The 22,285-nt window shown below is 41.3% G+C and overlaps 1 protein-coding gene across 1 annotated transcript in view; it reads right to left on the bottom strand.

Annotated features, from left to right (window-relative positions):
• PARVA (parvin alpha) overlaps positions 1-22,285 on the bottom strand; it is a 742,770-nt gene that overhangs the window by 169,336 nt on the left and 551,149 nt on the right. Inside the window, exon 13 of the mRNA XM_044059394.1 lies at positions 9,932-9,993. Within this exon, the coding sequence (XP_043915329.1) occupies positions 9,932-9,993 (62 nt within the window). The remainder of the gene's footprint in view (positions 1-9,931; positions 9,994-22,285) is intronic.

Here is a 22,285-nt window from a genome sequence, read left to right as displayed (position 1 = left end):
CATTATTATAGATGAAAACCTTAACTTTGACCTACACAAAACAATAACATCAAAAAAACACACCAAAAGCGTGGTATGCGCTACAGGCACCAACACTTTCTTAGCCTCTCTACTAGACAAACCCTTGCAACTACCTTTTTATTACCCTCTCTCCTTTATGGTGCCCCTCTCCTCACTAATATCAGAAATTCTACAAAATCCAAACTTGCTATGGGTTACAACAGAACAGCAAAATTTGCCACTAAAGCCACATTCTCAACCCACCATTGTAAGTCACTGAAACAATTAGGGTGGCTGGAACTCCCCCCCCCCCCCCCACACCATCTCTCATTCACCCAACTAACTACTAGTCTACAGACCCACAGACTGCCCTGCTCTCTCAACTCTACTTGCCAAATACCATTCCAGCAGGCATCCAAGATCTGAAAATCATCTACTTCTAAAAGTAGATAAGACCACCTTACCTGCTGGTCAACTCCTCTATGCCTTCACTGTCGCCAAACTATGGAACTCACTTCCGCCTTATATAAGAAACACAGGCAGCACCACCACCTTCAAACAAATGCTGAAAAATCATCTCAACTCTTCCTGGCTATGTTCCTGCTCTATAACCTAACCTCTTCACTCTCCTTATATGATTACTAAACTCCTGTGTCTTTTGCTACTAGTGACTGATGATATTTTCTCCATATTTATTTTTACCTTCACTTGTTGATTCTATTACAGTAATACTGATCTCTGTTTATACCAATCTGATTGAATTCATTGAATTCTGCTTTAATGTATATTTTCTGTATATATTGCTGTAATCAAACTAGATTCCTGCTTTTATGTATATATTCTGTATATGTTACTATATTTACTATCTGTAACACTGTTTCTGCTTCTGTACCAATTAATGTTTATATTTTTTCTGTATCTCGTTGGAGCTTTTCTCCCCGGGCCTCCACTGAAAATGAGCTCTTTGAGGCCCAGTGCACTTTATCCCGGTAAACAAATGCAATAAATAAATAAATAAATAAATAAATAAATTGAATCTGTTTCTCTGGCGTGAGGAAAGCCATCTGGAAAGTTGTATTCAAGCTTGTTTCCAGGAATATAATTTGCTGACTTGTGTTTTTACCTACTTCTTTTTACTTTTGCATCATCTTAAAATACTCAATTGTATTTATTACTGCTTGGTGTAACTCATTCTAAGCCTTTTGGTTTAAACACTTGGGCTTCGGACCAGTTAGTTGTTTTGCACTGAGAGGTTTGTGGTCTGCACTGTTGTGGCAGAACAGGTAGCTTACATCCTTCTAGGTTGAGAACTGCTGATTGAGGGCTCAGTGTCTGTTATTCTAAAAGTGTATTAATTCTGGTTTAAGCACTTGGGCTTTCAAGCCAGTTATTTTACATTAAGAGGGTTCGTGGTCTGCACTCTTGTGGGAGGAGAGGCTGGACTCTGCCCTTCTGAGCTGGGAATTTCTGGTTAAAGGCTTATAGTGCATGCATATCTGAACTGTTTCTTACTGAAGTTGGTGCCTTGTTTGCTGTGGCATAGACTGGATTCGGGCCTGCTGGATCTAGCTTTGTTTGTGTAACTTGAGCACTAATCCAGACATTCTCTAAAGTATTCAATGGTATTTATTACTGCTTGGTTGTAACTTGATTAAAGTGTAGCTATCATTCAAGTCTTTTGGATTAAGCACTTGGGCTTCAGACCAGTTGTTTTACATTAGGAAGGTTTGTGGCAAGCACTGTGGTGGCAGGACAGGTAGCTTTCATCCTTCTAAGTTGGGAACTGCTGATTGAGAGCCCAGTGTCCAAGTGTATTAGTTCTGGTTTAGGCACTTGGGCTTCAGGCCAGTTATTTTACATTAAGAAGGTTCGTGGACTGCACTCTTGTGGGAGAAGAGGCTGGACTCTGCCCTTCTGAGCTGGGAATTTTCTGGTTAAAGGTTTATAGTGCCTGAATATTTGAACTGTATCTTACTGAAATTGGTTCACCTTGTTTGCTCTATCATAGACTAGATCCAGGCCTACTGAATCTAGCTTTGTTTATATACTTGTTGTTTGTTTGCTTGTTATTTCCTGGAAGCTAATTCACCTAATAATGCAACTTCTCAGCTTCTGTGGATCACTAGTGATATCTGCATTGCTTACTGTACTTATTTCCTTGTTTCACTTGAAAGAAAGTTACTGTTTGTCGTTTTGCATTTAGTTACTTGTATCACATTGCACTCAAGTTACCTGGCACTTGCTCACTAAAGCAATTATATAAGTCAGCACTAAAATTAAAAGCACTACACCCTCACTCCCCACTGGCCCTTGTTTTCAATTAAGGATTTCCCAATATTATTCTAGCATGTCCAAAGGTCAGTTGTCAATCTCCTCGGTCCAGCTGGTGAATCTGCGAACCTTGCGGCAATCTTATAACTGCCTCATGTACACAGACAACCCTCTCCTCCTCCCACATAACACAAATACTTGAGAGATGCAGCTATTTAGCCAAACTGGAGGCTGAGCTCTCTCAACTCAGGACTGGCAAGACCAGACAGGAGGAGAAGGCAACTACACACACCACAAAACCAGCCTCACATAATGCTACCACTCCACTGAATCAAACACATAAACACACAAAGACATACTCGGAGGCTCTGAGTAAAAATTTACCTAAACAGCAGAGGCCTCCAAAGCAGACACCCAAACAACTGCTACCTCAAGACACCCCAAAAGCAACACATAAACCACAAAAGCAGTGTGCAAAGCAGTCACAGCCCTTAAGGCCAAATACAACACCAAACATACTTGTCCTAGGTGACTCCATAGTCAGACACACTGACGTCCCACTCACCAGGCTGAACAAGGAGAGGGTCACAGTAAGCTGCCTATCGGGCGCTAGAATCCGCCACATAACACAAGCACTGGTCACTCCACAGCAAGTACAAATATGACACAGTCATTGTCCATGCTGGTGTGAACGACCTGAGACGTACCTCCCTGGACTGCATGAAAAGAGACATAGAGGAGCTCTCTGATTATGTAGCCCAGGCAGGTATGACCCTAACCCTGAGCAGTATCCTTCCTTCACCAAAAATGATGCCACAATATAGAGACAAGATGATCAGCTTTAACAATTGGCTTAATGTCTGGTGTCATTCAAAGGGGATCCAGTGTCTGTCTGCCTGGGATGACATGCTTGACAAGCCACGCTGCTAGGGACGGCTTGCACCTGTCACCCCTGGGATTCCGGATATTGGCTAAGGCTCTTGCCACCCCCATAGTGCCTTTTTTAGGCAAGGCTCAAATTCTAAACCTACCACCCTAGAAAACAAAATGGGAAGAAATTGAGGGTAATGCTGCTCAATGCCAGAAGTCTAAATCTCAAAATGCACGCACTCGAGGCCCTTCTCAGTATGGAGAACATCGATGTCTGTGCTGTAACTGAAACCTGGTTCAAGGCTCCTGAGAGCACCCGGCACTATTAGGTTTTACCTCATATCATGCGTTCCGCCCCAAAACCCGGACCACTCCACAAAAGGAGGGTGTATCCATATTCATAAAGGATACTCACACCTCCAGGTTGGTGGCAACGCATGAAGCTTGAAACCATCCAGGTGCAACTAACAATAGGCAAAACTGCTCTACAAATTGTAGCATGCTACAGGCCACCCTCTCAAACTCAGGAACCCCACACAGCCTTCCTGAAGACACTGGAGGGTATAAATGTATCTCCAAACACCATCATATTGGGTGACTTCAACTACCCGAATATAGACTGGGAACATTACTCAAGCCCTAACTTTCTAGCCCAACGGTTCCTGGAGTTCATAAATTCAAATGCCATGGAACAGCTAGTCACTGTTCCCACGAGGAGAAAATATATTAGATCTCATTGTCACAAACATGGGGACAAAATGCTCCACACGAAGTATATCCCTCATTGGTGAGATCTGATCATAAACTAATCTCACTGGAAATCCACATCCCACCCCAAACAAAAGACCATAGTGAAGAACTTCTCTAAAGCAAACTTCACACTACTCAAGACTGGTGTGGTATCCTTCAAGGCCCCTGAGTCAGAGGAAACCACAACCCAAGCTGCGGAAGCCCTTACAAATGCCTTCTATGAACACCTCCAGGACTGCATGGATCAGGCAATCCCAAATAAAACCAAGACTCTTTCCACAAAGGGCAAACGTCCAGTCTGGTGGACCCCAGCCATTAACAAACTTTACAATAAGAGGAGAAAGCTATTACATGATAGAACAAAATCCATAAAAGGGAAGTCACCCTGATCATTATTAGTAAAAATTACGAGCACTCATAAAATCAACTAAGGCCAATTTTGAGAGAAAAATTGCCATGGATTCAAAGGACAATCATAAGGCCTTTTTCAGCTATGTTAGGAACCTGGGTGGAAACTCACAGATATGCTCAGAATTAGTCCAAAATGATACAAAATCACTGAACCCACAGACATTACCAACATACTGGCAGACAGGGTCAGAGCAAACTTTACCCCCCTAAAGGAGAGATAACTATCCCAGCCGAGTGTAGCCTCCCGGACATCTCAAATGCGCAGGTGAAAGCTGCTCTCTCTAAAGCTAAAAACACAGCATCAATGGGACCGGATGGTGTCCCCGGCTGTGTGCTACACGAGCTAAATGAGGAATTAAACCCGCACATAAGGCAGCTGTTTAATCTCAGCCTTACCACAGGATACGTGCCCAAGGAGTGGCGTCACGGCAACTGTGGTCCCACTCCACAAAGGTGGCCTCTACGGACCCTGGTAATTACCGCCCCATAAGCTTAACAAGTCTAGTCTGCAAAGCTATGGAGAGGATCATAATGGAGCTCATAAACAAAGATATAGGGGACTTGCAGACATTGGACCCGACCCAGTTTGGCTTTGTCAAGGGAAGATCATGCCTTTTGAACTTGGTCGACTTCTTGAAATAGTCACCAAGGCCATTGATGAGGAAAGGCAGTCCATACAGCCTACCTTGACCTTGCAAAGGCTTTCACAATACCCCACTCGGGTATTGTAGAAAAACTTACCAGCTTAAATGTAAACCCATATGTCACAAGATGGGTTGCAAACTGGCTTAAGGACAGAACCCACAGGGTTAGAGTTGCTGGCGCTGTGTCAGACTCCAAGCCGGTCACAAGTGGTGTCCCACAGGGCTCGGTCCTTGGCCCCTATTGTTTGGCATCTACTTCTCAGAAGTACAGGCCAACATGGGAGGACTTTGGCTGACAAAGTTTGCAGATGACTGCAAACTGGGCCATAGTGGAAAGTGCATCGGACACTGATATCCTTCAGAAGGGACTCACGGAAACAGATAGCTGGTGCCAGAGCCATGGGCTGAAGTTAAACGCCAAAAATGTATAGTCATACCCTTCGGGAAAAACAAGGTAACCCCAAGCTACCATATAGGTGGCAATCCACTAAGCACAGAAGAGGTTATCAGGGACCTGGGGACCCAGGTTGACAGTGGCCTTTCTTTTGACACTCACATTGCTAAAGTGGTTAGAAAGACCTTCTACATTGCCCACCTGATCATGAATGGATTCACATCCAGATCTACTGAGGTCATTGTTCCCCTGTACTCTTCACTTATCAGACCAATGATCGAGTACAATGCCCCATTCGGGATGTATCTCACCCGACATCTGCAGCAATTGGAGAGACCCCAAAAGTTCCTCACCAAAAGGATAAAGGGACTCCAAAATCTGTCATATGCTGCCAGATTGAAGAAACTCCAGCTCTATTCAGTCGCATACCGCCTGCTCAGAGGTGACATGTGCCTGACATACAAGGCCATGTCCAACCCGGAATTAATGGACATGCTCCACCTCAAAAATCCAAATCCACCAAAACCACTAGAGCAAGCGACTTAAACCTTAGCACGGATATAAATAGGACGTGCTGGAGGGATAGATTTATCACTCAGAGACTCCCTATGCTGTGGAATAAAATCCCGGTCCATGTGAGGCAGAGCACCTCGCTGACTCTGTTCAAGAGAAATCTAGACCTGTGGATGGGAGATCGTAGGTTTACCCCGGGAATCATCTCTGGGTCACTGCTGGACAGAGGCACAACAAACTAATGGGCACAGTATTTTTTCATATAAGGGGTGGCGTAAGCCACAATAATTTGGGCTAGGCTTATAAATGCCTTAGGGCAGATAGCCTAGTATAAACCTATGAACCTATGAACCTATGACAGGGTACCAGGTGTGATTTCTTTTCGTTTATGGTGTACCCCAGACAAGTCAGCACCCTTTGTACAAAGGCCAGATGATTCAAAAGTATGCCCTGGCTTTCTGCCTGAATTAGACAATCGTCCAGGTATGAGTATATTTGAATATTTCTTTGCCTGAAAAATGCAATGACTGGAGCTAGGCACTTTGTGAATACCCTGGGTGCAGTAGATAAGCCAAAGGGCAGTGCAGAGAACTGATAATGCGTGTAGCCTGCTTTGAAGCGTAGGTATCTTCTGCAAGATTCCCCGATAGGGATGTGCAGGTATGCTTCTTTTAAATATAATGCTGCCAACCAAGCATCCTTGCCCAGCATAGGAAGCAACTGGTGAAGAGTCAGCATCTTGAATTTTGGAATCACCAAAAAGGTGTTTAGAGTAGAAAGGTCCAGGATAGGACACCATGAATTGTATTTTCTGGGTTCCAGGAAAAGTCTCGAATAGAAACCTTGTCCCTTTTCCTCTTCTGGTACCAACTGAATGTTTCAAGAGAGAAAGTACTTGCTTTTGGCCCTCTAACCACTGATTTGGGAGTAGATCTGGCCACCTGCTTGGTGTTGGCAACGTATGGAAGTGAAATCTGTATCCTTGGGTCACTATATTTAAGACCCATTTGTCCTGGGTTATGAGATTCCAGTTTTTGGCCTGCAGACCAATCTTCCCGCCTAAAGGAGCATTCAGTTGAGAAGTGCTTGGAAGTTTTAAAAGCAAGTCATTGAGACAGTTTTCCATAGGGGGGAGTCTTACTACTCCCAGATTTAGATGCGGAAGCCCTCCACTGCTTAGTCTTGTGCATACCCTGTAACTGAAACCTGGGGTTTCTGCTGTGTCTGGGTTTGGACTGAGAAGACCTGGGAGGGGCCGGAAAGGACCAATTCTTATTGAGCCAATGCCTACTAAATCTTGGAGGCTGAACTTGTAAAAAATCTTTCACAGTTTGCATAGATTTAGCTTTATCTTCCATCTTTTTAAGAACTTCCTCAGCTTTGTTGCCAAACAGGCAGTCCTGATTTAAGGGAGCATCCAACAGTTTAGCTTTAACATGATCAGGCAAAGATTGCTCTAAGCCAAGCATGCCTTCTGAGCACAGACCCAGTGACAGCAGCCCTGCAAGAGACTTCTAAACAATCAAATCCACATTGCAAAGTGTTTTCCAACCTGCTCAACAGAAGACATTAAATCCTGTAATTCTTTACTTTCAGCACAGTCAGGAATCAACATCATTTTCTGTTTAAGCAATCCAATAACATGTTGTTGATACTTTAACATATGAAACTGACAGTTTAAGGCCCTAATGGCCAAGGTTGCAGAAGTGTAAACCTTCTTACCCCATCTATCCAGTGCCCTGGAGTCTCTATCAGAAGGGATAGGATTTTTAGCAGTAGAAGCCTTAATGCCCTTGGGTCCCTGTGAAATAGTCTCTGGATCCGCAATAGGATTTTTAAAAATGAACTTGTGAGAATCAGGGACCCAGTAATATCTATCAGGTTTTCTGGGAGCACGATGGCAAGAATCGGGGGCCAAACTAGATTCGGAAAAGGCATCATCAACAATGTCTAGTACAGGAGGTATAGCTAAAGGCCTATACTGAGGTAGGAGTAAGAAATCCCAAAGCCTCTTTTTTGAAGAAGCAGAGGGAATAGAGTCCTCTGCATCAGAATCCTCATAAGTAGAGAAGTATAAATCCATATCATCAGAAGAATGAGAATAATCAGAATCCTGGTCAGAGGATTCATAAACAAATTCAGTCCTAGGTCTCTTAGAAAGGGGGGGTTGGCTTCCCCTGATTAGAGTTATAAGTTCTTCAGCCATTCTTATTTGTTTTTTAGGCATAGAGGCCTATGCATGCGGCCTGGACATCGGTTTCTTAGGCATGGTTCGAGGTTTAGGCCTTAAAGAAAAAGGAGGCATTGGTTTAATATGCAAGTACGTAGGCCTGAATACACCCTCAGAAGCCGGTGCCTGCACAGCGGTTCCGGACCCATCCAAGGTAGAGACATCCGCAGGTTCCACAGTTGAAGCATCTCGCTGCATACCGGACTCCAAATGGGTCTCAGTAGAGGCCTGCGTATCAGAAGTAGCGGGTATCAGGGGCTGCGAAAGTGCCTCACTGAGTACTGGTGGACTGGCTTAGGAGAAGCGTCGTCGGCAGCTTTGGACCTGGGCGGCCTGTCTCTGTCTTTATCGTTGCGTTTTTTTGGAATACCGGTAGTTGGATGGCTAACCCACGACATTTCAGAATAATTGAACCGAGAACCAAAATATTTAGAGGTGAAAATATACCAACTGATAGCACATTAACTAAATAAGGAACAAAACCGACAGTAAGGTACGTCGTCGTCAGGGCCTAAGCAAGGAATACAGTACAAATGAAAATCTTTGGGAGGTATTTGCTTTCCAAAAGAAATGGAATTATTAACCTTTACTGACATCGGTAAGGAGCAAGAAAAAGTTTTCCCAATGGGGTACTTAGCTTTAAGACTTCGGTTCTGAAACTCGAAAACGAAAATTTCAGGAGTCTGCCGACCGGCACTTGCGAACTGCTTCTGCTTCGGACACCGCAAGGCAAGAAAGACTGATGTAATGGTGTCGGCTGCTTGTTTTATACCCCTGACGATCTGATGTCACGGAAGAAGCGGCAGCAACCAACGCAGGACCCAAGACTTTGTTAATCAGGCCTACTGAGGGCTACTGCAAGCAGATAACCCAAATGTAATGACTGCAACAGTGAAACACGAAGAACATACCTTGGTTCCAAAACCCACATGCTTTCGGGTATTTAAACATTATTATAAACAACAAAAGAGGAACCATTATAAAACAGAATAGCATAAAGACATGGAAAATATTTTATTCATCTCTGGCACCTCATTACAAACCTTCAGAGAAGTTAATTGTTTATTTTACTTTAAAATTACTTCCCTAAAGCTGAGTTCAAGCCAATAAGCAGATGGTTTCCAATCTAGGCCTTATATAATTAGGGACCTTACCTCAACATTACAGCTGTGTGCACCTCCAGGTGTTTCTGCAGTTATCTGCTACTGTGTCTCTAGGCATCAAATATTGCTTGTTCATATTTGCATTAATAATTCCAAAACCATGCTACATATAAAGTATCGGAATATTTTAAATTGAAGCATACGTAATGGCAAACACAAATGTATTTATGTATAAAATGTAACATGTATTTTCAAGGCTCAAGCCACACCCACTGGGAGTTAAAGGTACACACTGAAAAGAGTTGCACTGGAAGGAATGAGTTGATTTACAAAAAATATTAGCATTACTTCTCAGTGCTCTGAGAATTCTAGGGTGAGTCCTGTAAGGCAGGCCTCTCTACCTTATGCAACTTTAGTTTTCTAGATCTTTCAGGACTCCTTCCACTGTAAAAAACTGGTGTCAGCCCCCTTATATTGGGCACTACAACTAGTTGTTTTTGTTAAATACCACAATCTCTTCCATCAAGAATATTAAATATTTACAGCGCAACTCTACATTTTCAGCATCATTCTGTTCCATATCCAGTAAGTTTTCTCAGCATTATTATCATTCTCCCTCACAATGTTCATTGCTCTTTATTTATCCATAATAGTAAATGCATGCTAGAGCTATCTAACAGGTAGCTTAAGTGAAATTCTTGAAAACCATCTTAGAAAACTGAATAGTTTACGATAAAGTTCAAACCTTTTTAACGACATTCAGCTTGTCTGGAGCATGGTCAAACAGGGTGTCGAATGCATCTCGCTCTGCAAAACAGTAACCAGCAAACAGAAAGGAGCTTTAAATAACAAGTACTTATCATTTTATACATAAGTGAAGTGAAAAATCATTAATACAACAATGAGATCTAATAATGTGCAGCTAAGTGCAATGACTAAGGTACATTCAAAATAGAAAACTGCAAGCAATATGGTTTGACATTTTCATTTACTAAATTTATCTTAGGGCTTATTTCACACATTGAAAATAGAAGACTGAAGACACTATTTCAAGGTTAACATTTTCATTTAATAGATTCATCTCACAGCTTACATATCAAAGAGCTGAATGTTGATGTTTTAAAGAGGAAACGGTCTTCAAGATCATATTTTGGTACCCACTGTAATGCAACTTTAGGAAACATGGCCACTGTCATTTGTTTTTGCATTCACAAGCATGACGGGCAATCTTCATCAACTTGCCAAATGTCTGAACTCCGTTAGCTGCACACTCAGTATTTCTATCATTTAATATAAACAGTTTATTCATATGAATATACTTCTAGTAAGCTACATACGGATTACAGTTATACAAATGATGTACCACATATGTTAAGCCAGGGTACAGACTCTGCTGTAAGAAGAGACTGCCTGTTTACTACAGCTCAAACTTAGATTTTAATGCACTGTAGGCAAATCTTTTGAGATTTTGTTTAATGTCCTCGGTTCTACTCCTTGCCCTTAACATGGCTGAAGAAAAGCAGCATGATAATAAATAAATAAATGTAGCTATACACTGACAAACAAACTTTACACAACAGTGAGGGAGTGCAGAACCAAAACATACGATCGACAAGACAGAAAAAAATTACGGGTCCAGAGTTTAGAAATAACAGTCAGGCTATGTCAAGAAATGGATGCCATTACATACATACACACAGCACACACACACACACACACACACACACATGTACACACATGTACGCACATGTACACACAAGCACACACAAACACACACACAAGCAAATTAAACCAAGCAGCACACCCTTGTACCTATGAGGAATCGCATACAAATTATCCCATGCATACAGGACAGCGTATGTGACACTGCTTTTGCTCCACTCTTACTTCTACTTCCATTCCCAACCCTACTGCTGCAGTGGTCCACACCCCACAGTTAATATCTGGGACACTAAGCTAGGAGTGATAAAAGCAACATTGAGCTGATGGTCAGTTGGAAGGTACCCGAAGGAAAAAAAAAATAAACCCATGCAAACATAAAAATAACATGAAAAACTCTATACTAAAACTGGAATTCAAGATCAAACCCCAGACCCTGGAGCTAGGAGATAAACTTACCACTGTACCAATTTCACAACCACATTTCTGCTACTATAATTTACCATGCAGTGATCATATACTAACTGTCAAATGAGCCAAGAAAAAATGTTCAGTTAAAAAAAAAACAGGTTGTAAAACTAAGCTGCTTTTATACTTACTTTACAGACGGACTACAAATCAGTTTGTTTTTTACTCAAGCATGGTCAAGTACTTAGGAATGCTGAATTTAGTAGATAAGTCTGCGACAGTGTATACATTTGTTGTGGGAAGGGGTCTGAAATATGAAGCTTTTTGACAGTACAGGCTGTAAGGTCTGCAAAAGAGAGGCAGGATTAGAAAAGTTAGAAATGGTACAGGACTGGCAAGTCTGGTGAAGAAGGATACAGTGGCACTGGAAAGGAGGAGAAGGTAACAAGAGGTCTGAGAGAGAGGAATGAGAAGAAAAAGTAAGAAACAGGCAGGCATGGCATGGGAAGAAACTGCCACAGGAGCTCCGGAAAGCAACAGGTATGAAGGGAAAGGGAGAAGGTGGGACAGCCAGCCAGAAAACAGTTGGGAAGAGGAAACAAGTGCAGGGACATGAACAAGCAGCAGTGTTATGGTGTGCTGCAATGTGTACTGACACAAACTCAAAAACCCATCAAGTCATCATCAGTGTTTTTATCCTACAAATACAGTAGGTCTAAAAATATTGCTGACATCATATCATATCTGAAAGGTTTTTATTTCACTGAACCTGGCGGACATTCCAAATCCAAGCTGGCCTCGGAGTGAAAGAAAAAAAATACTCTGAAAAGGACATGAAGGAGTTCAAATGGATTAATAAGTTGCTGTTTTGTGTTGCCAAATTACGGCTTCTAAAGCTAAACCTCTTCTTGGGGAGAAAACTTTAGTCATGAAAGGATTTGCAAGTTAAAATTAACTTCCCTAAAAAAGTCAATAACCAGTTGCTTAAAAAAGCACTTCTTATAAATAAGTTTCCTAATGGACCACATACTCTTGGTATACAATATCTATTTTCTCTCAAATCGTTTAAGACAGTTTTACACTGCAGATGTACAGGGTACTACACTATTCAATGTGTGGTCTAATAAGAGAATTATAGTGCCAACTACATATCAACCACTCTAGTAGTTGCGGTATGAAAGAGGTCTCTGATTACAACATAGCACCTGCCAATTATGACACTGATAACCTCATATTTTCATGCCATCATTTATAATGTCCAAATCCTTCACTTGATAACCACTGACTAAATATGTTTAACAGAGTAAGGATATTCCCTATTACACACACCAACATGTTTTACAACTTTTTTTGTTAAATGAAACCCTGCTCTTCTGGAATCAAGGATACAACAAGTCCAAGTCATCCTGTAATCTATGATGGCAAGAAGTGACATAAGGAAGCAACAGACAGGCAGCAAGTAGAATGCAAACCGGAAGGTACACCTAGCCAAAGACAAAGAACAGGATCAAAGAGGAAAGAAAAGTGGTACTCCGTAAGAAGCACAGTTGAGGAGGACTTGATAGGAGAAGGTGAACAGAAAGGGAAGAAAGACAAGACTAAAGGGAATATGACAGGAGAGAAGATGAAGACAACAGTGAACAAAGTGCACTACAGTAGGGAGGGCATGTTGGGAGAGAACAGGAGGGAAAGAAAAGAGATAGAGTGTAATGTAAGGAGTGAAGCAACAGCAGGTATAATGACAAGGGTTGGGAGGGGTACAACAGGAGAGGATGGGCGGCAGATATGAGTGGTAGTAGTTTGGAAAAGGCAAACCTGGTACTGACACATGATGGTTTTAATGACCAGAGACTCACTTACCAATGCAGTTACAAGTGTTAAAGAGGGAAAAGAAGAGAAAATGGCAGTGAAACCAGTCTTTGGGCTTTAGCTACTTAAAATGTGTGAAAGAAGTACTAAAGTGTCATCAAGGGGAATGAGTAAACATTGTACTTGTGCACCTCAGCTCTAATGCCTATCGAAAAGACACAGCTAACACTGCCAGAAAAGATGCCAGATATTTAGCTGTAAGTAGCAAGAATATACTGACGGACTATACAGTGATTAAGGCAGGAGGTGGCACGCCTGGTACACACATGGGAACGGTCTTGCAGTCCGACCACATCTACTAGCATGACAGGGGCTGCCTTAGCCAGGGAAAGACATTTATGCAAACTGCTGGGATGAAAAGGTACATCTCTATGACCAGAACTTTAAGCAGCATCAGAACAGAGGGTAACAGTCATTAGGAAGCAAGAAAAACTGGTCAGAAAATATAGTAGTGGAGTATGCAAACTGACTTGGAGTATGGCTGGGCAGTTGTACTATGTAAAGTAAAGACTACGAGGAGGCTAAAAGCATTGATGCATAGTGGGGTGGGAAATACTCTGGGTATCACATAAATATGGGTCAGCAGCAAAGAATGTTGCCAGGGTATGTGTAATTTAGAAAAGATGGAAAGTGCAGGAAGAACAAAGAGCTCTGTAATGGAGGGCATCAAATGTGAGATCAGAGATGAGGAAAAGAAACCCCCCACCATGAAAGAGGAGAGGGAGGGTGACAGGGTAAGAGCCCTGGTGATCAAGGAAGAAGCCATGCAGCTGAAAACACTGGTATGGCTTTAAGGCAGCATTTGCATACATCTCCTTGGCCTCCACTATCGGAGGTTTATGGTATCACATATTGAATAATTTGTATGACCTTTTTCCAGTTTGCTTTGGGCTATAATAAAAGGAGGGATAGATGCTTTATTGCTACAGTATTTTGGGTTACAGTAATCATACTGACCCAAATTTGTACATCCTTATTCAGGATTGGTCACTGTAGCAACAAATCTAAACATCTGGGTAGATATTTTGTTTGAGAGGTGGAAACGAGAAACCTGTTCCAAATGTATACTAAACAGTCATGTGATATGTATTGAGTGCTTAAGCATATAGTATTTCCTTTCCAAAAATGTACTTTAGAAATAAAAAATTTAAATCTGATCTTGTAAGGCCTACTTAGATAAATGAAAAATGCATACTTGTTTAAAGACCTTACAGTTTAGAAAATATTCTTCTCACCAAGGTCAATGGTTACAAAAAAAAAATTTCCCCAAGAAGAAACTTTTAAGACTATAAGCTGGCTGAAAGGTAACATGGCCAACTTCTAATATGCAAAGTTCCAATCCCAGACAAGATCATAGTTTGGGGAGGGAGTGGCATGCTGGTTAATGTCTTTACATTACAGATATACGGTTTGATTCTGACCTTTAGTTATTGGCTAAGCATGGAATAGTTTGCAGACTGCTACCCTAGTATTTACTTAAAAAAAATAAATAAATGCCTTTCCTTTCATTTAAAAACTGCTAACCAGTTGGCATAATGATTAAGGTCTTCATTTCCTATTAACAACATACAAGGTTCGATTCTGACCTTTGTTCAATGTCTGTATGGAGTTTGCATGTTCTCCCAATCTCTTCATGGGATTCCTCTCAAAAATATGCCGAGTGTTTTAACTTCAAACTCAGATGAGAATGGAGTTGTGGGGAGCGGCACAGATTCTGAGGGGACAGGAGATGATGTAATGGTTTAGGTGTTTACCTCACAGACACAAAGTAGACTGATTCTCACCTATGGAAAACTGGCTTGGAGTAAAGTGGCCCACAAGGGCAGATAGTCTAGCACTTGCCTATGAACCTGCAAAGAAATTGGTGTTAAGGTGGAATTAAATACAAAAATCATTTCAGAAAAGCTATAACGTACAGATCCACAGAACAGTGGGTATTCTGGAGACAACACTGACAATGCAGCTTCTGCTTAATTTCAGCCTTTTTCCATTTCATTACAACAGACTGTAATGTCCAATTACAATAATTTTCAGACCACGAGACAAAGCTCTATTTAGACCTAGTAAACTTTTAAATGAATTAGTAGACTCAAACTGGACCTTGAACTCAAATGTTATAGTAAATCCTAAAACTCCATACGTTGTGAATCACTTCTTAAAATTTTTCTAATCCAGATGCTTCCATGAAAACTGTGACGTTCAGAGGACATCACTAATAGCTGAGCTACTATTACTTTATAGTACAAACAGCATCCTTAAAGTCCAGAGTGCAAACATAGACAGATATAAATACAACAAGAAAAGAAACAGCTAAAATGAATGCTTCAATTCTGTAAATGATAATAATGCTACTTTACAAACCTTTTTAAATGTAGTTTCAAACTAGTATAGCTCTACCAATCCTACTTCACCGGATTCTGACATTCAATCTTACTTAGATTATCCGAATATCTCACCCACATCAGCTGAACACTCTTGAGTTACTAAATGCTTTACTGCAATGCTTGAATTTTCCAACCACCTGACCTTCTCAAAACTAAAGTTGCACAAAAAACATCCCGTTTTACCCTGAAAAGTGCCCAGCAGCAACGCCAAAATTGGAAGAATATAATCAGACTAGACGTCTGTGTTCTAAAAACACCTTAACATCTCATAAAAACTATTAAATAGCCATGGGGATGCCCAACATTCTACATTCATATTCAAAGCATGGATGCCTTACCCTCATCCATTAGACACCTTGCAAGTACTGACTTCTTCAAAGCTCAACTTAAATTCCATCTGTCAGAATCTTGGTTCTGTGCCTGCTTTCCCCTTCTGGTTAGAAGCGTCTTAGTCTCATCAATATCTATTCGTATCTTTACAGCTAATACTATTTACTGTAATCTGTTAATTTCTTTGATATCTTCAGAATGCCTGCATGGCAGCTCAATTGTTTTCTTGTTGTTGTCTGTATGTTTTCCATTGTGCCAAGTACTTAATGAAAATATTTCCTTTCAAGCTCCCTTATGGTTTCTTACATTTTTTTATTATTATAAATATGGTATCTCTACAACAGTATTTGTATACCCATAAGCTGCTCTGTTTTGTAACAGTTTTCAGTATAATGCATTAATTACTGCTGTAACCTTGTAAAATGCATTTTTGAGAATATTTTTTGAGCTTTTCTCCCTGGGCCTCTGCTAAAAAAGACATCTTTCATGGCCCAGTCGGACTTTTCTGGTAAACATACTACAATAAATAAATACATTGCAAGACATACCGAGACCCGGTAACATTTTTTATAAATGCAGGAAAGATACCAATTATCCATAATCTATCAAAAATGTTGATTAACCGGTTTATCTTTTTCTAGAAGTGAGGCATTTCATATGTATATCTCAAAAAGTCATAGTATTTTTCGACAATTACTTATTTATTGATTGACATTTGGTGACTGGAAAGTCTGACTGGGTCAGGAACCCATTTTCAGCGGAGGCTTGGGGAGAAAAGCTCCACACAAAGACAGACATTATTAGAATTTTTATAGTTGTGTACACTTTACATACAAATTATTGGAAGATAGTGTAAAAATCCACTACCAAACATTACCGGACCGGAGTTCCGCTGTGGCGACCCCTGACCGGGATAAGCCGAAAGACAAACAACAACAACAATAACAGGCTAACATACACATTTGCATACAACTCAAACCATGTTATAATTTAACATATGGGTAGTAAAATTTGCAGTCAAAGAGATTTAACATTACTATACAGCAGATTAAGTCATTATGGGTATGGCAGGCTGTGGATTTGGTCTATAGGCTATGCAGAGTTCAGAGTATACAGTGGACATAAAAAAAGTGTACACACCCCTGTTAAAATGCCAGAATTTTGTGATATAAAACATGGGATCACAACAAATAATTTCAAAACGTTTCCCACCTTCAATGTGACCTAAAACCTGTACAATTCAATTGAAAAACAAACAAATCTGTTAGGGGAAAAATATAAAAAATAAAGAAGTACAATAAGCTGGTTGCATAAGTGTGCACACCCTTAAACTAATACTTTGTCTTCTTGGGTACACACCTGCCATCAATTAAAGAGACAATGATTAACCCCAAATAAAGTTCAGCTGTCCTAGTAGGATTTTCCTAACATTTACTCAGTTGTCTGCTACAGCAAAAGCCATGGTTCGCAGACAGCTTACAAAGCATCAAAGGGATTTCATTGTTGAAAGGTATCAGTCAGAAGTGTGCAAAGAAATTTCCACAGCACTGGATATACCATGGAACACAGTGAAGACAGTCATTAAAAAGTGGAGAAAATATGGAACAGTGATGTTGCAAAGAACTGGACATTCCTCCAAAATTGATGAAAAGACGAGACGAAAACTGGTCAGGGAGGCTGCCAAGAGATCTCTGGCTGTGTACTACATGTGACAACAATCTCCTGTATTCTCCATATGTCTGGACTATGGTGTAGGGTTGCAAGACAGAAGCCTTTCTTACACAGAAAAACACCCAGGCCCAGGTAAAATTTAAAAAAGAATACATAAAGTTTCCCAAAAGCATGTGGGAAAATGTGCTATGGTCTGATGAGACCAAGGTTGAACTTTTTGGCCACAATTCCATAAGATACATTTGGCGCAAAAAACACTTTGCATCACCAAAAGACCACCATCCCCAAGGTGAAGCATGGTGGTGGCAGTATCACGCTTTGGGGTTGCTTTTCTTTAGCTGGAACTGGGGCTTTAGTCAAGGTGGAGGGAATTATGAACAGTTCCAAATACCAGCCACTTTAGGCATCTGCTAGAAAGCTGAAGATGAAGAGGAATTTCACCTTTCAACACGACAATGACCCCAAGCATACATCCAAATCAACAAACAAATGGCTTCACCAGAAGAAAGTTAAAGGTTTGGAATCGCCCAGCCAAAGCCCAGACCTAAATCCAATAGAAAATCTGTGGGGTGACCTGAAGAGGGTTGTGCACAAGATATGCCCTAGCAATCTGACAGATTTGGAGTGATTTTGCAAGAAGTGTGGGCAAATATTGCCAAGACAAGATGTGCCGTGCTGACAGACACCTACACAAGAAGACAATGTTGTAATTAAAATCAAAAGGTGCTTCAACAAAGTATTAGTTTAAGGGTGTGCACACTTATGCAACCAGCATACTGTATATTTTTTATTTTTAATATTTTTTCTCCTAACAGACTTGTTTTTCAATCGAATTGTACAAGTTATAGGTCACATTAAAGGTGGGAAAGTTTTGAAATGATTTATTGTGGTCTCATTTTTTATATTACAAAAATCTGGCATTTTAACAGGGGTGTGCACACTTTTCATATCCACTGTTAAGTCCGGTTTCTGACACAGGGGAGTATGACAGTTGAGGATAGACATATAGCTAAGGTTGGAAGAGCTTATGTTAGGAATAAGGATGGTGAGCTGGAGTAGGTGTTGTGTGAAATAGGAGTACAGGAATCTAAGGATTCATTAGGAGGAGAGAGTGTTAGGATGTGGTTCCAGAATGCTGGAAAGAGAAAGAGGAAATGAGATGTGAATTGTGTGTTACTTATCAGTTAAGGAGCAGGGACAGATATGAGTGCTAAGAAAGTGATTTTTTAAGTTTTATTTTGAAGCTCTTGAAGGAATCTAAGGCACTGATATTTGGAGGTACAGCATTCCATAGTTTTGCAATGGCAAAGATGTAGAGGCTTTGACCAGTTTTGTTAGATTTGTTTACGGAACAGATGTTTCAGGATGGAGTGTAGGGTTGTAGGACAGGTTTTTAGGTGGGGCAACTGTCTGTCATAAGTGCCTGGGATAGCTGTACACAGTTAAGGTAGTGGGGGAATTCTAGCTAGTTTAGTTAATTGAGGGCATGGCAGTGATGTGTGCGGTAAGATATGCCAATATCAAATTTAGCAATTTTATGGTATAGCATGATTGCAGCTTGTTTTTGAGAGACATGTGTAGGTTTGAAAGAATATGGGTCTCATACAAGAGGGAGGGGAGTGTGAAGATGTTGGCAAGTTTTTTGGTGGAATTATCCATGAAATGTTTGTGCCTAAAGAGTTTTCCCAAGTTTGAAATCTGTTCTTTTAATGGCATTCAGTAAGTGTTGTTCAAAGGAGAGTTTGTCATCTATTGTGATTCCCAGTAATTCTGCCTGAGATACAATTTCTATTTCAGTTTTATTTTGTGAACATATTTTGAAGTCCTGCAACAGTGGTTTTGGTGAAAACAATAGTTTGGTTTTACTGGGATTTAACAGTAACTGTGCTTCATTTAGCCAGGTCTCTATTTAGGGTGAAGACGTCTTGGGTTATTTTTAGGAGATATTGATAGTTATTGGAGGAGGGGATAATGGATGAATGGTCAGTGTACTGGATGAGTGTGCTTTGAAGGGAGGCAGTATGAACATTTTTAAAAATATTAAAAAGCAATGGTCCAAGAATGGATCCTTGAGGGACTCCTGTTCTGTTTACCTGGCATTGTGACAGATTAGTTTACAATCTAACACTGCTGTCTATTGGTTAAATAGTTGGGAAACCATTTTTGCGTGGGTTGGCAGAATCTTATTAAATGATGGCTGTTGTAATAGTTTAGGATGGGATACTGTAAAAAAGGCTTTAGATGGGTCCAACAGGATTACAGAAATTAACTGGCCAGAGTCCAAGGCTTTGTTCATGTCTGTGAAGGATAATAGTGGTTCATAGGTTGGTACTAGGCTATCTGCCCAAGGGCCTATACAAGCCTAGCCATAACAATTCCCTGGCTATTTCTTCCCACACTATTTACTTCCCTGGACCCCTGTCTAGCAGGGTGACTGACGTGATCCCCAGGGTGAATTTCCTTTCTCCCATACAATCATCAAGGTTCCTTTTGAAGACGGCCAAAGAGGCACTCTGCTCAACATGTATGGGCAATCTATTCCAGAGTCTGGGGAGTCTCTGGGTCAGGAACCTATCCCTCCAGCATGTTTTGTTTATTGTGATGACAAGGTTTAGATCCCTGGAGCATGTAGCTCTGAGGGATTGGGATTTCTTTAAGTGTAGCATGTCCAACAGCTCTGGGTTTGACATGGCCTTGTATGTTCAGCAGAGATCGGCTCTGAGTAGACGATATGCGACAAGAGTATAGCTGGAGTTTTTTAAGGCGGTCAGCATAGGGCATCGGCTTTAGGCCTGTGATTCTTTTAGTGAGGTATTTCTGCGGCCTTTCCAGTTGTTGCAGATGTCTTGAGAGGTACATACCAAACGGGGCATTGTATTCTATAATGGGTCTAATGAGGGAGTACAGTGGGACAATGACCTCCTTTTTTCTGGATGAAAAGCCCTTAGTGATGAGGTGTGCCGCATAGAAGGATTTCTAGACTGTTGTGGCGATGTGGTTATCGAAGGTGAGACCACTGTCCACCTGTGTCCCCAAGTCTCTTATCACACTTTCGGTGTTTAGTGTACTGCCACCTATATGGTAATTCACGGGTACATGTTTTTTTCCCAAAGGGGATAACTATACATTTCTTGGCACTGAGCTTGAGCCCATGGCTCTGGCACCAAGCATCTGTTTGTGTAAGGCCCTTTTGTAGAGTATCCACATCATTTGGGGATTCAATAATGGCTCCCAGTTTGCAGTCATCTGTGAACTTTGTTAGCCAGAGTCCCTTAGTGTTGGTCTGTACTTCAGAGAAGTAGATGCCAAACAACAGCGGCCCAAGGACTGAACCCTGAGGTGCTCCATTTGTCACTTGTCTGGAGCTGGATTTGGAGTCGGCGACTTTTACAGTGTGGGTTCTATCAGTAAGCCAGTTAGCAACCCATTAGGTGACGTAGGGATTAATGCCCAGCTTAATAAGTTTATCTATGATTCCAGAGTGGGGGGATGGTGTCAAAGGCCTTGTCAAGGTCTAGATAGGATGTGTTGACCACCTTACCCTTGTCCATGGCTCTGGAGACTGATCTGAAGAAGTCAATCAGGCTCAGGAGACAAGATCGGCCCTTCACAAACCCAAACTGGGTGAGGTCCAGTGTTTGAAGGTTGCCAAGGTCTTTGTTTAGAAGTTCCATGATAATACGCTCCATGGCCTTGCAGATAAGGCTCGTCAGACTGATGGGACGGTAGTTTCCGGGATCCAAGGTGGATCCCCCCTTGTGGAGTGGGATAACTGTAGTTGTGCGCCACTCAGTGGGCACGAAATCTGAGGTGAGGCTATGATTAAACATGACACTTAGGTGAGGTGCCAGTTCATATTGTAGCTCATGTAGTACACAGCCCGGGATGTCATCTGGTCCCATGGATGCTGTACTCTTAGCTTTGGAGAGTGCGTTTTTTTTACCTGTGTGGCTGTTATTACCGGAATTTGTCAATCTTCCGGTATTGAGATGAGCCATTTAGGGGGTGAGAGTGGGGTGAAGTTGGCACTGAATCGATCTGCCAGTATATTGGCAATATCCTTGGGATCAGTATATTTAATGCCATTTTGTTTTAGCTCAGAGCAGATCCGAGCATTGCCATTTAGATTCTTGACATAGTTATAAAATGCCTTTTGGTTGTCTTCCGAATCTTTGGCAATTTTATTTTCGTAACTAGCTTTGGAAAATTTTATGAGGGATCTCAGTTTCTTACTGAGGCTGATAAGGGAATTTTTTACATCCTGGGATTTTCCTCTTTTCTGCAACAGTTTCTTCCTTTTGTTGTAAAGTTTGTTTATGGCAGGGGACCACCAGATCGGCTTCCTTTTTTTGGATGAGAGCATCTTGGTTCTATTTGGGATGGCATGATTCATGCACGAGTGGATGTGCTCATACAGTGCCTTAGTGTAGGATTCAGCAGTTGAACTTTCAGTTCCCGTCTGCATGTGTGTCATGAAGATCGTCACTTCTGACTTGCGTAGCATGAAGTTGGCTTTGGAGACGTTTTTTATGGATGCTTCCTTACTCGGGGGTGGGGGTGGGATGTGGATGTTAAGAGTGATTAGCTTATGGTCAGACCTGACTAATGAGGGGGTGACCATAGGTGTGGAGCATTGATTTCCCATGTTGGTAATGACCAGGTCTAGGATATTGGAGCCCCTGGTGGGACTATGGATTAGTTGATCCAGGGCGTTGGAATTTATGAATTCCAAGAACCGTTGGGCAAAAGTGTTGGTACATGAGTAGTTTTCCCAGTTA

This window comes from Protopterus annectens, chromosome 17.part0 (genome assembly GCF_019279795.1).
Source record: "Protopterus annectens isolate FY-2018-M chromosome 17.part0, PAN1.0, whole genome shotgun sequence".
Classification (NCBI taxonomy): domain Eukaryota; kingdom Metazoa; phylum Chordata; order Ceratodontiformes; family Protopteridae; genus Protopterus; species Protopterus annectens.
This window is presented reverse-complemented; position numbering and strand designations above follow the sequence as displayed.